Genomic DNA, 15,085 nt, shown 5'->3' on the forward strand with positions numbered 1-15,085 from the left:
GGAGCCAAATCCCATCAAACTGAATTAGTTAAAGTGGTTCCAGAGAAGTTAAAAAACAAATAAAAGCCACTGCGAAACCAATTTGAAGCTACAGAATAGCAGCCGACTTTGCACTCTTCTTTGATTATGTCTATACCAAAGGCCTATTTAGCACGTATCTAGACAATTAAATGAATGAATCGCACTATTTAGTACCAAAGTGACTCAAACGGATGGATGCTAATTAAATTACATTATGATCGAAAAAGTGCTGTTATATTGATCAATCTTCAAGCTTTAGCGAGGATTTACTTTCAGTGATTAATGAAGCATCATCATTTTTAGTTACTTCGACAGAGACAACGTTTCTCCTGGATCTGACGCTAATATACATTAAAAATGCTGGTTTTGAGGGTACTGGGAGATTGAGAGAGTAGCTATTGAACATGAGGATAACTGAAGCCATGGTTGGTCTATCAGCTAGACTTTCTTGCACACATAACAGTCCAATGTGTATGCATCTCATTATTCCGGCCCAAGGACTAAAATATCGGATTTCGAGGATATATCGTTGGTTCAAAAAAAGGAAATTTCGATGGAAATATCGAGAAACTTTCGATATCGATAAATATTTGGAAAAAACAACGAAAATCTACATAAAAAATGGAAATTTGAAATGAAGCTTTAAGACATGCTTATTTGATCAATGATCTCTTGTATTCATATCAATAAAATATTGAGCAAATTCATTGCATATGGATTTGTAATGAAATAAGATAAATTTATATGTGCTGACAAAATAAAGATTCTTGACATTTAACTTAATACATTTCAACTTTTGATGTTATATGGATTGGAACACAATTTGAAACATGAAATTACACCTATAGTCTTTTACACAAACTATGTGTAAAAGACTAAAAGTTAAATATAGTTGAAAATAATTTGCCTTTTATTACGTCTATTTACCAAATCATCTTAATGTAAAACCAATCTAATTAGAATGTTCAATCACACATTTCATTTGTTTTTACCGAGAGAAATAATTGTATGGCTAATATGGTTTTTATTTTTTGGTCAAAATTTGTCCAAGAAACTTGGGTTTTGTTAATTGTTACTTTGTTAGAAGCTTAACTAATTTAATTTTGTTTTGAGAGTTAAATAAAATCAAAGGTGCGTGTGTATTGAGAGTTAATTTGGTTGGATTGGCAAAGCATCTCCATTTGTTTAGTGTTGGCAGAGGTTCGAAACCCACAAGTTGCCTTTTTGACTTGAATTGAATTTTAAGTGGAAATAAGTGGGAGAGAGATATTGAGCACGTGGCAAAAGAGTACAAGAGAAATAAGGGTCACGTGGCGGGTAAATAAAGAGACAGAAGGAATATTCCTAAAATATTCTCTAAAATCTCGAATATATCCTGAACTTTCAGGAAATATCCCGAAATTTCGGGAAATATCGAAAATATCGCTCGAAATTTAGTTGGTACTGAACAAAAATATCGCAACCTTAAAAAAATGAAAATTTCGCCGAGATTTCGGTGATTTTTTCGATTTTTTAGTCATTGTTCCAGCCCTTGAACTATTGAGATTATACATCCCACTCCACGTCACCCAATGTTGTCCACATGTATGACTTGCCTGTGGCGAGTGTTGAGATTATATATCACACATGAGAAAAATGGGACCTTGCCTATGAGTTTATAAGGGTTTAGACCACTCCATCTATTGCCAAAATGTTGGTTTTGGATGTGAATCCCAGATTACTTTATCATGATATCATAGCGGGTTATCCACGTGTGCATGTCTCATGGCCACACGGGCTCCACGTTACCCAATGTTGTCCATGTGTATGGCTTGAAAATTCGCTATACGTGCGGGGTCGTGCTGAGATTATACATCCCACTCCACATCACTCAATGTTGTCCACATGTTTGGCTTGCCTGTGGCGCGTGTTGAGATTAAATATTCCACATGAGAAAAATGAGACATTGCCCATGAGTTTATAAGGGTTTGGGCTACTCCATCCATTGCCAAATTGTGGGGCGTGTTGAGATTATACATCCCACGTGGGAAAAATTGGACCTTGCCTATGAGTTTATAAGGGTTTGGGCCACTCCATCCATAGCCAAATTGGTTTTGGATGTGAACTTCATATTACTTTATTATGAACCATTCTTCAATCCGGGATCTATCACATTTGAAGGTTTCCCTTCCCTCTAACTTTTCCATGCCTGCATTCATTTGTGCATTATATATAGAGTCAGAGACTGAATTTTCTTTCTTGTCACCAAAACTATACATGTTTCCTTTTACTTACATAGCTTGGAAGAGTTTCCACATTCTCTCCATGATCGAAGCAACTATTTTTCTGTCCACTTATTTTCTCCAAAATCAACACGTTCGCCAAAACTATAGACATCAGACTTAACAGAAAAATGTCCATGCTTCACATATTCGGGAGGCATATATCCGTTGCATTTGAACAAGAAGATTATAAGCTCTGTAGCCTTGTCAAGTACTTACTAGGTTCCCACAATACGATTAGTATTGCCTTGTGTTTCATCAAGCACAAACAACCTTGCCATGCCAAAATCTGAAATTTTGGGGTTCATTTATGCATCTATAATTAGGATGTTACCAACTTTGAGATCACGATGAATAGTCCTAAGGTGAGAATCAATATGAAGCTAATCACACACACACAAATGCAACATATATACTTAATGTACATTCTGAATTTGTGCTATTGGTTGATGGTGAAGGCGGATATATTGGTGGCGATGATGGAAGTGGTGCGACATTTGCTCGGTCGAGGAAGCTAGCAGGCTCATACCTAATGTTACAACTTGGTTTAAGAATTCTGGCCCCATCTTTCCCGTAACTGTAAGTTGTGATGTTTCCATAAGCACCAATCAAGCAATCAGTGCAATCTTGCTTGGACAAATCTGGCATTTTGGCGTGCACTGCGTTTGTGCATATATTGTCTTGAAATCTGAAGTAGTTGTGTTGTTTACTGCGAACTTACGAAGTGAACCACCTGCTGCAGCTTCACTATTCAAACTTTGGATTAGCTTCCAAAGCTCTTCAAAGAACCCTTCCACTTCTAATGATGCTACATTTCTTGGACTCACGAGATAGAAAGCAGGGGAATCCTCCATAGAGGGATCGGTTTGAGAAGTGTAACATGCAAGTGTTATAAAAGACAAGAGCTTCTTTTCGTTAGGACAAAGTTCTGTGAACTTGTGGCTCGACTCATTGAGGCAGCTACGACAAGCATCCTCCAGGAAATCTCTTCTACAAAGTCCGGTTGCATAAACTTCGTTGGATGAGTTTTTGGCATAGGAGGAATTGTAAAAGCCATAGCCATTGCCGTTGGTGGAGACAAGTGTGGAGATAAGGGTGCTTAGATTTGTTTGGTAGGCACTATTTAGCAGTGCAGTTGCCTTTTCCATTGGAACATGAATAGGCTGAAAGGGATTGAGTGACTGCGAGTAACAGAATATGAGAACAGAAGAATAGAGTTGCTGAGGAAACCATTGTCATGGTGGGATTTTACTTTTAAAGTGATGAAGGAAAACTATCAAGCTCTGAATCTGAATCAAGGTCAAAGTCAAGACAAAATGGAAGAGGGCTCAACAAATACTCACATGGATCGACAATGCTAGACCACAAAATGAGCTACACGTGTCAAAACCTGGATGAAAGAGTAGAATAATTAGCTACAGCACCATTAGTATAAAAGGGTTAATCAAGCTTAGTGTGATTGGTTGCGAAATTGTACAAACTCCATACCCGTAGTTTCTCTTCTTATTTTCTCTGTTTTTCTTTGTCTTCTACCTCTAGCTTAGGGTTTTGTTCACCATTGTTACTTCAATTTCAAGCTTTTTCACTATGATCGACTATGAGTTTTAACATGTGCTAGCCAATTTGTCCCGTGCTCTCTCTCTCATTTTATGCATTTAATTCATGCAAGTGACAGTAATTAGTCGCCCAACCTAGACGACATTGGTGGGTGGTCAAGAACTGAAGATCATAAGCTTGTGTGAACATGTACTTTTTTTTTTTCCCTTGATTTGATTTGAGGGATTCTTTATAGGACCAAACTTAGGTCATACGGTTCTGTAGAATACAAATTGAGAGCTATATAGCTGTGGGTTTTAATGTTAGCTCAACTTCTTGGGCTCAATTGATGATAATAACTAGCTTTAAGCCTTTAACAATACTTAAAGATATGGCATTGGGCCTTGCATACTTTCTTGGGCTCCGACATGAAAGTGATTGCCAATAATGGGCTCGAAAAAGTGAAAAACGAATAGAAGTTGGTCTTGAACTTATAACAGCTGATAAATGCTTTTCCAACAATAGTTGGGGGAGTAGCATTTGCGAACAAGTAATGACGTTTGCAGATGAAGATTCGAAAATGACATATTGTGACGAAAATTTGCTGGTAATAACATCTGTCAACGAGAGTTTCAATGGGAGCACGAGATTGTGGAAATATCTTTTACTTTTTTAACAATCTTTTGAGTAAAGTAATGAAAACGTGCCTTTTCTCTCCAATTGGAGTTTAACTTGTGCGAGATTGTCTCACTTGCTTTGTCATCCTTGGTCCCCGGTCGCCGGCGTTCATGTCACACTGACACTCAATGCTCACCTAGTCATTGCTCACCTAGACTTTAATACCTCTGGAAGACTGGAACCAATCCTTTTTGAATGGACAGATGTCACCTCGTCTTTTTTGTTTCAGACTTGAGAGCCCAAAAAGCTTTGTGCAGGTACAGATCGTCTTTTTCAACTCTGTTGCTACTTTGATCACCCTGGCTCTAAACCCAGTTTTTCCATGTCAACCAAGATGGAAGCATTCATGTCAGGGAGTGCCTCCCCATCAGTTTTGGTCTTATTTTTGTGCGTCTCTGGTATAGCACAAGCTCAAGTTTCTGCTCCTGCTCCTCAACCTCAAGCTACTAATGCCACCACTGACCCATCTCAAGGTTTCTAAATCTTTCTAATGACCGTTTTTTTTTTTTTTTTTTCCTTGTTACAGAAGAGAGCTAAAAGTGACTGTCGTCAACTTCGTGAGTTCATAACAATAACTTCTTTGCATGAAAAACAAAAACCCATATAAATGGTGCAGGACAATCTTGTCACTTCATCTATCACCACTTTGCTAACCTCTCTTCCCAGCCAAAAGCTTCTGACCTTCTGCTACCCATTTTATGATGGAAAACTCATACGTTTGACAAAGTTGTCTTTGTTTTTTTTGGGTTATGGCAAAGTTGATATTTTTGTGATTACAACATAAAGGTTTGAGGTTTCAATCTTTGTAATTGGTGTTTGCAGCGAGAGCTTTGAATTCAGTGTTTGAGAAATGGAATATTCGGGCCGATCCGAAGCAATGGAACACAACCGGAGACCCATGCAGTGGAGCTGCCATAGACTCCACCAGTCACTCCACCAAATTTGATGACCCCGCTTACAACCCCTTCATCATATGTGACTGCTCTTATCAATCCGGCACCATTTGCCACATTACACAACTGTAATTCACTCTTCTAATCTCTCATTTCTACTTCAGTGCCGCTCCCTAGAACTTCAATTTTTTAGCTTTACATAATTTGAATTTGCAGGAAAGTTCAGGACCTGGAAGTTGTTGGTGTAGTTCCAGACGAGTTATGGAGTTTGACTTCCCTCACCAATCTGTATGCTTTCTCTGAACTCGTGCACTTGAGTTGGACTCAGTTTAGTTACCCAATTTGTGATATTTCTCCCATGTATTGTAGGAATTTGGAAAGGAATTGCCTGACAGGACCTCTCTCTGCAGCCATTGCAAATCTAACTGGCTTGCAATATTTGTATGCACATCTAAACCGTTTTATTTGAATGCTATATTCAATGGATTTATTTTGGTGTTCATGATCATTTATTTGATTTTAATTTCCAGTACTATTGGCATCAACGATTTATCAGGCGAGATACCAAAAGAAATTGGACAACTTACTGAACTGAGATCATTGTAAGTTACTAAGTTTTCTCATTTGGGAGCCTCAGACCACTGATTAGGGGGACTTTGTTTGAATGTGTGATTCAAAATAAGAGAACTTAGCTTTATAGGACAGTTTGATCAGGTGGACTCGTATTTAAAGCTAAGACCTTGATGTATATGACTGTAGTCTCCCTATTCAATGTTGTCTCTGTATTGCTTGATTCAAACAAGACTTATTGTCATCTACCTGCTTGCACTTAATCTTGATTATCTGCACCAAAGAGTAATTTCAATTGGAAATTACTTGTCACTTTTGTAGGTCTTTTGGGAGAAACAACTTTTCAGGTTCTCTGCCATCTGAGCTAGGGAATTTATTCAAATTACAACAGCTGTAAGTTTGATATGTTGTTCATTTCTTTTTCAGAGCTTTGGCATGAGGGTTTCAGGTGTTTTGAAATGATCCTACATACAAAAAATTTCTAACCTCAGTTTTTTGGTTATATGCGAATGGATAGTGAACTGTGGGTATATGCAGATGTATAGGTACAAAATCTGCAAAATCGGAACTGATACAACTATTATTTACATTATTAGTCTATTACCTTATTTTAGTAATTTACTTTGAACATTCATCTGTTCTCTAATGACTGCTAGGTGTCAATTTACAAAAAGATTTAAGGTAGCAATACGTTTATGACAATTAATTACTGTTTACTTTGGCAGTTACGTATCAAATTGTGGAGTTAGCGGTGAGATTCCACCAACTTTTGCTAATCTACAAAACTTGGAGATTTTGTAAGAGCTTTACGAATGTGTTTATTTTCCCGAAATGAAAAAAGCATTAATTGATATGATGAAAGTTTATAGTTTATACATATAAGAAATTTGTACATTTGCTTGTTGCAGTTGGGCTAGAGGTGTTGAACTCTCTGGCAGGATACCAGACTTCATAGGGAATTTCTCAAAGCTTACTTCCTTGTAAGATACTGTAAATGAATACTACTTTTGTTTATTTGCAGTTTATTGACAATATTTTCATCCTTTAGTTAGGCTCTATGGGTTTTAAACTATATTTTACTTTAGGAGGTTTCAAGGAAACTCTTTCGAAGGTCCTATACCATTTGCATTTTCCAATCTGACATCTATTAAAGAGCTGTGAGTATCTAGATCTACTTGTCACTTTCTTTTTATTTTTTCATATCTACAAAGCTTACCATTTGCTGTCTGATGTAATATCAGACACATTAGTGATTTGTCGAATGCCAATGGGAGCTCTTCTCTTGCGTTTATTGAGAATATGAAGGCTCTAAGTATCTTGTAAGGCAAATATTTCTCACTTATATTTGAACCTATCACAACATCGGGATCATACTTCTGTCTTCTTATTTGTTTTCCTAATGAAACTTATCATGGCAATTTGGTTTCACATCCTGCAGGGTGCTGAGGAATAACAATATTTCTGATTCAATTCCTTCCGATTTTGGAGTATACCAAAGTTTGTCTCAGCTGTAAGTTTTTCTTGGTGAATGGTGACCATACATGTTGAGAAAACCCAAATTGCCAAAACCGGAACTTTTTTTTAAAATACTTTTGTCGTATTTCTTTTTAAATACAGAAGGAAACCAATACGACTTCTTAATTGCAACATTATCCTCTTCTCTAACATGACTGTAATGCATACAACGCTAAATAGAGTAACTTTCATTCAATTGCATCCAACCAGTTTAAGATGAATGATGATTATGGTTTCTTTTTTTTTCTTTTTTTCTTATATGAATTTTTACCGTTACTTCTTATTGGCTTAAAGCATGTAACTGATTTATATTCTTGCCTTTCCCAGGGATTTGAGCTTCAACAATTTAACTGGACAGATAGCAAACTCACTCTTTAATTTGAGTTCTCTCTCCATCTTGTAATACACCAATCCCTCTTGATTGTTTTATACACCACCCAAATGTAGTCATTTAGTATTGAGGCATGTATTTCTGTCTTTATAATTAGGTTTCTTGGAAACAATAAGTTGAATGGCACCCTTCCCGAGTATAAGACTGCATCTCTTCTCAATATGTAAGTTTTCAGCATATATGCTACAGATCTTAGTGCATTAAACTCGAGCTTTCTGATATATTTGGTTTCCATTAACTAAGGGTAGTGGTTTTGGCACTCCAAGTTCACAGTTTAACTCCACTTCTAAGGGGCTGAAAGTTGAGTGCAAGTGGTAAAATATGTTGAAAGGTGGAGTGCCAAAATCACACGCCTTGAATAAGTCATCTCTGTGTCAATGAACAGATTGCGATGATTTTACCTGAATTGCACGCTTCCTGAACTTGAAGGATTCTGAGTGCTCCACTTAACTTTGACAGTGACCTTGATACATAGAATAAAGCATTTTTGATATTGTTTTTCCTTCAAGATTGTTTGGAGCTTATTCTTAGTCCTACAGTATATTCTCTTGCTCAGTCAAATTGTTTCTCTTCATGATGTGGACTCCTATTCTAGCAAAAGCCTGAAATATAATCCACTGGGTTCAGGGGGACACATGGAGAAAATGAGGTTTTATATTCGACTTATCATGATGCAAATCATATATCAAAGTATTAATATCATGTGACATATGCTGAAGTTTGATAATGATAACAGTATTGTTATATTAAAATTTATGAACTATGGTATTTGATGTTTTTTGTCATGATATGTATGCAGAGATTTGTCGTACAATTATTTAGATGGGAGCATTCCTTCTTGGGTCAAAGAAGAAAAATTACAGCTGTATGTCTTCATTTTCCACTATTTATCTAGCTTTTTTTACTTTTCTGTTTGACAAAATTTTTATTTTATCAGTTAAAAGGCTTCTAGTTTAATGACTCTGTTTACTCTCCTTATATTATGATGTGCTAGTTCGTTAGTGATATTTTGTCCAAGTATATAGATTTTTTCTTGGTTGGCAGGATGGGTTTCCTTCATAAGTATCTGATGTCCCTTTATTAGATGAAATTAACATTGACAATTGGGCGTATTTTGCAGTAATTTAGTTGCCAACAACTTCAGCATAGAAAGTTTACAGAGCAGGTGATTCCTTTACCTCTGAGCTCATCTCTAGTGTTTTGGACATTTTGATAAGGGATGTGAGATTTGCATCTCACTTACATTTTGATACGTAATTATTGTAGCCAAGAACTCATAGCTATAAATAATATTTCTCTTTTCCTTTTGGACTAGTTGTAGAGCACATTTCACATTAAGCTATTCATGGTGAGAAAATTGGGGGCCTGAGAATCTGGTCATTTCTTGCTACCCAGAAATTAACTGCCATACTCATTTCGGTGTTTACTCATTTATTTATTTCAGTGGTCTTCCTTCAGGGTTGGCTTGCCTTCAAAGAAACTTTCCTTGCAATCGTGGCCCTGGAATCTGTAAGTATGGTCAAAGCCTTAACCATTGTTATTGTAAGTTAAAATGCCTTTGTGACCATTCTCTGATATGTGCTCTTGCATCTTTCTGCAGATTATAATTTTGGGATTAATTGTGGAGGACCTGAGATTACGTCTTCCTCCGATGGGATTGTGTATGAGAAGGAAAATGAACCCCTTGGACCAGCTTCATATTTTGTGACAGGCACAAGCAGATGGGGAGTTAGCAATGTCGGATATTTCGCTGGCAGTACCAATCCTCAGTATACAAGTTTCTCCTTATCTCAATTCACAAATACTTTTGATTCTGTGCTATTCCAGACTGCAAGGCTTTCTGCTTCATCAATTAGATACTTTGGCTTGGGGCTTCAGAATGGTAACTACACCGTGAACCTCAAGTTTGCAGAACATGTCATTGTGGCTGCTACTACCGGGAAATTTCTTGGGAAACGTCTTTTTGATATTTATATCCAGGTCCGTATCATCTTAATAAACTTTTTTTTCATATATAAAACCATGTTACGAGCTCTTATGATAACTTTTCTTTATTGAATTAGTGAAGTTGACTTGGGGTTCTCTTGGTATATATATTAAATTGTTGAATTGAATAAATTAGATCAAGTGTCTATAACAAATTTATTAATTATATTCGTCATTTTAAAATCTGATGGATATACGGAGTAGATCCAAAAGTAATCACCACTCAATTACTCAAGCTCTTACTTGATATGGTCTTCACTCCCCATCTATTGCCAATAATCATCACGTAATCACGTATGTCTTCTTTAGCCCCGAAGTTTAGTTCATTACCCCTACAATAACCCTTTCACCACCTTTCGCATCTCAATTAATTTCTGAAACCTCGATAATTCAAAGTCATTTCAAATCTTAAATATGCCAATCTCTATGGTAAGCTATAGTGAATCAAGCATCAATGTACTCTCTCATACTAAGCAAACTTAATATCCTCCTTTATTACGTTTCAGGGCATTCTGGTATCAAAGAATTTTGATATACTAAAGGAGGCAGGTATGTCATCTTTCGGAGCTGTTCAGAAGCCATACACGGCTCATGTTTCGGAGAACTACCTTGAGATCCATCTCTTTTGGGCTGGAAAGGGGACTTGCTGTATACCTGAGCGGGGTACTTACGGACCTGCTATTGCAGCCATCAGTGCTACACCGGGTAATATAATGTGGAAATTTGAGATGCAATGTAGCGTGTTTAGGTTCAGATGTTTTCACATAATCAACTAAAGAGATTTTGTACAGATTTCATACCTACTGTCAGTAACAGCATTCCAACTAGTAAGAAGAATAGAACTGGACTGATTGTTGGGATTGTTGTGGGTGGTGGAGTAATTTTGGTTCTGTTGTTTGTGGCTTTTTATCTTATTCAAAGAAGAAAAAGGTCTGACCCTGATGATGACGAAGGTAAACTGCTACTTCTTTTCTTGTTCAACGAAATCTATCATTAGTCTGTGGCAATTGCAATTAAATTTTGTGTTTGCTATAGATGCTCATAAATTAAGTTCAATCTATTTCGTTTTTATCTAGGACTAGAATTTTTGAATTTACTATTTATTTAGTAATAGTAACTGAGGCTTTGATCATTAAGTGATGAAGATTTCCAATATTCAGAAGTTCACTTAGTTTTCTGTTGCTCTTCTTTAAATTTTTGTCTATTATCTTCTTTTTATTGCCCTTGTTCTCTTTCAGTTTCTGTCCATTTTCTGCATCATTTGGTTTTAGTGAATCCATTTTTCTATATCACTACAACACTACGTAGTTCAACTTTTTTTTATTTTTTCATTGCAAACTCTTTGTATGTCAGATACATATAGCGTGTTTCAGTAGCTGCATACTTCATGGTTAACTGAAAAAAAAAAAAAAAAACAAAACAAAAGAAAGGAAAAGGGAAACTGATTGGCTGAAGAACAGGCTTACAGTTACAGACATAACAGTGTGTTATGTTAAATTTCCAGAGCTGTATGGGATAGATGTTGGACCACTTACTTTCAGTTATCCTGAACTAAAGACAGCTACAAACGACTTTGATGAAGCTCATAAGCTTGGAGAGGGAGGATTTGGACCTGTCTATAGAGTAAGTTATTATTGTAATAAAAGAGGATCCATGTGTTAGTGTTTACTAGTCGATACAGGCGTTGCACTTCTACATACCTAGTTCATATGCCTGAATGTAGACCATGACATCCTGAAACATTACAATATTCAACCCATTGAACTCTTTAGTTGTTGAACTCGCGTTTTCACTACTGATACTGGACAATGCGCATACAATAATTTTGTTAAACTTTTTTTCATAATGTTTTGATTGATAGGGAACACTTGGTGATGGAAGAGTAATTGCTGTGAAGCAATTGTCTGCTGCATCCCACCAAGGAAAGAACCAGTTTGTAACTGAGATTGCCACTATATCTGCTGTGCAACACAATAACCTCGTAAAGTTGTACGGATTCTGCACTGAGGGAGTTAAACGGCTCCTTGTCTATGAGTATCTGGAGAACAACAGTCTTGATCAAGCATTATTTGGTATGAGAATAAGACTGTTAATTTATTATGCATTATGCGTGATATAATACAAAGCACTAAAAGAATTTGTTATTATGGATTGCATGAATCAGGAGAGAGACGTTTAAATCTTGATTGGTCAACACGTTTTAATATATGCTTGGGCATAGCTAGAGGTTTAACTTATCTTCATGAAGAATAATCTCACCCCCAAGATATCGGATTTTGGTTTGGCTAAGCTTTTTGATGAGAAAAAGACCCACATAAGTACCCGTGTTGCGGGAACAATGTAAGATCTTACAAGATTCGGTCACCTTATTTTCTTTTCAAATATTAGTTTTCCATTCCCTTTTTGTCTTACAAACATGTTATGCTATTGTCAATGATACAGTGGGTATCTTGCACCGGAATATGCCATGCGTGGACACCTTACAGAGAAGACTGATGTCTTTGCCTTTGGTGTTGTGGCTCTTGAAATTGTCAGTGGTAGGCCAAATTCTGATCCGAGTTTGGGTGAAGAAATGACTTATCTTCTCGAATGGGTAAGAACTTTGTTTTTGTCCTCCCTGTCTATCCTTCCTTGCCACAAATGTTCCGAGTATTTTTCAGTTTTTGACTCTTGATGTGTTCATTGCTTTATGATTCCAAAAGCGCTTCTTGAAACGCAGGTCGATCATTATATGCCTTTTAGTTATCTTCTGCATGTGTTTCATTTTTAATGATACTATTGTGTTCTTGCTTCGTAGGCTTGGCAATTGCATGAAAACAGACGGGCAGTTGAACTAGTGGACTCTAGATTATCTGAATTCAATGAGGAAGAAGCACAACGAATAATCAAAATAGGACTTTTGTGCACTCAAACATCACCAATGCTACGACCATCCATGTCCCGTGTAGTGGGAATGCTTTCAGGAGATATGGAAGTGACAACAGTAACTTCAAAGCCCGGTTACTTGACTGACTGGAAATTTGATGATTTAACTACAGTCACCAGCCTAACAAAACTAGACGGTGTAAGTATTGTCACCAACGTGACTGATATGACGACCAGAGGAACTGATTTTAGCTTCAACAACTCATTAGCAAGTACAAGCATAATGGGGCAATCACCTCCTAATGCCATTCATTCTATGTCCAAAAATAATGTTGATGGTCGGTGAGAATTCTGAACAAGTAATTCAATGGTACGTCCCTAAAGATCGATTGTTTTCAATTTCTTTGAGGAGGGCGCGAGAATATACACGCAACTTTTGATTCTTCATGTACAAAGTGAAACTCTCATTCATTGTTTTTGTATCTTATTCTGTCTTTTGGTTGGACCAGCCTTATGTTGAAGATAAACTGAAGCTCTGGAACTATGTGTAAATGGAAAAGTAATCGAAGAACTTACAAGTTATGAAAGAGTGTGTTCCTTCGATCAACATCCAGGGTAGGTAAAATAATGGGGAAACGTCCATCGATGCCTAGGTTATAACATTGTCACGAATTAAACGATTAGTGACAAAAGCACTCTGATATTCTCCGCTTGAAAATTAACTTACAAAGAACGTGAGTGCCACACATCCTTACTACAAGGGATGACAAAGATTGTGGACCTCAATCCTTGAGCATTTAATATATACTAGTCTTCCTTACATAGCCGCGCACATGTAAAGCAGATTTTTAGTTTTAATATTTTTCTTTTAAAATTTAGGATTAATGCTCATACACCCTGATTCTATTAAAATACTTCCCAAAAACCCCAACAAATTATTTTTATTCCTCTTCACCCAGTCATCTGTCCCTTTCTTTCTTACCTCTACACAACTTTCTATTTTTCATTCCATCAGTACCCTTCTGTTGTTTCTTTACATTAGTTTATAATATGTTTAATATTTTTGTTACAATTGATAAAACGTGGTGGGTCCATTCTTAAAGTTATTTGTTTAAACAGAAGTGTGATAGAATTCATCTTCTATTTCAAAGGTAAACAGTACGATTTACTATTCATAATTTCGATCGTTGACAGACTTGAATTAATTGCTATCTGTAAGAATATTAGCAAAGAATTACAAAAAGAGAAAGAAAAATTGAGAAAGCTGAAAGCCTATAGAGATAGTCTTAATAGAAAATCTCCCAACTATTGGGATATCATTTATAGACTTCAAACTAGAATCTATAAAATAGAACAAGATATTGATAATCTCTTATATGTTCTGGAAGAGGAACAAAAACCTCTTGATTATTTGAGCATTGGTTAGATCCGCAAATCACTGGTATTAGAGCTTGTAAAATAGCTCAAAGGAGAACCCCTCCTAAATGGGGACAATGTCAGAATTGTTATTAGAGAAAATAAATTCTCTACTAAATTCCTCTGATGAGAAATATCAGAGTTTGTTACTAGAATTCTCTAGATGTCAAATTCATCTAGAAAAATTACTTGCTATAATCCACCAATTGGAAAGATTGGAAAACAAACTGGATTATATCAAGGAACTTCTAAAAACGGAAGAAGAAAAGCTGACAGTCGTCAGTAGAAAAATTCTTGAACAGCAAAAAATGCTGGATTCTATGAAAAATATACTGAAGGACAAGAAAGTGCCTACAGTAAAAACAAAGAAAGCTAATGGATTCAAACCATTAGAAAAACCAGATACAAATCTTGTTCCAAACATGATTTTTCTGGAACCATCTACTAGTCATACTAGTATTCGGTATGAAAACCCGGAAAAAAGAGATATCAAGATGTTAAGCATCTTTGGAAAAAAGAAAGGAGTACAGCTCCTGAATGCTGAAGAATTCGAATTCAACGAAATTGAACAGGAGGTAAAAAACTCTTCAATCCCAAAATTAGATTTTAAACAAATCTACAAGAGGGGAAAGTTTGATATAATGGATAGCCATTATTTTAAACTACTGGAAATTACAACCCCCGCTAAAGCAGGAGGAGAGACTGATCTTCTACTGATCACTCCTTCAGAAGTTGCCAGAGCTCAAGCAAAAAAATATCAATTTATGCATATTGGAGCAGTCCAAGTAGGCATAAATCTGCTTGCTCGAGAAGGCATAGACTGTTCAGTTCTGTGCGTTCTACAAGACAACAGATTAACAGACTTCCAAGCTAGTCTGTTGGGAACACTTGAAGCATCCTTATGCGATCAAGTAACATATTTCAACTGCTTTCCAAACTTCACCACCAGCTTA

The 15,085-nt window shown here is 36.4% G+C and overlaps 1 protein-coding gene and 1 pseudogene across 1 annotated transcript; one reads left to right on the top strand and one right to left on the bottom strand.

Moving 5' to 3' along the window:
• Window positions 1–2,890: 2,890 nt before the first annotated feature.
• Window positions 2,891–3,430, bottom strand: LOC112184014 (cysteine-rich receptor-like protein kinase 29). Its single transcript, XM_024322316.1, has one exon. The coding sequence runs from the start codon at window positions 3,428–3,430 to the stop codon at window positions 2,891–2,893; it is 540 nt and encodes a 179-aa protein (XP_024178084.1).
• Window positions 3,431–4,607: 1,177 nt separating this feature from the next.
• Window positions 4,608–13,252, top strand: LOC112186268 (annotated as a pseudogene).
• The last annotated feature ends 1,833 nt before the right edge of the window (window positions 13,253–15,085 follow it).

The sequence above is a fragment of the Rosa chinensis genome, chromosome 2 (assembly GCF_002994745.2).
Source record: "Rosa chinensis cultivar Old Blush chromosome 2, RchiOBHm-V2, whole genome shotgun sequence".
NCBI classification, from domain to species: Eukaryota; Viridiplantae; Streptophyta; class Magnoliopsida; order Rosales; family Rosaceae; genus Rosa; species Rosa chinensis.

Coding starts and splice junctions, on each gene's coding strand:
- LOC112184014 (XM_024322316.1), bottom strand. CDS start 3,430: ATGGAAAAGGCAACTGCACTGCTAAATAGTGCCTACCAAACAAATCTA.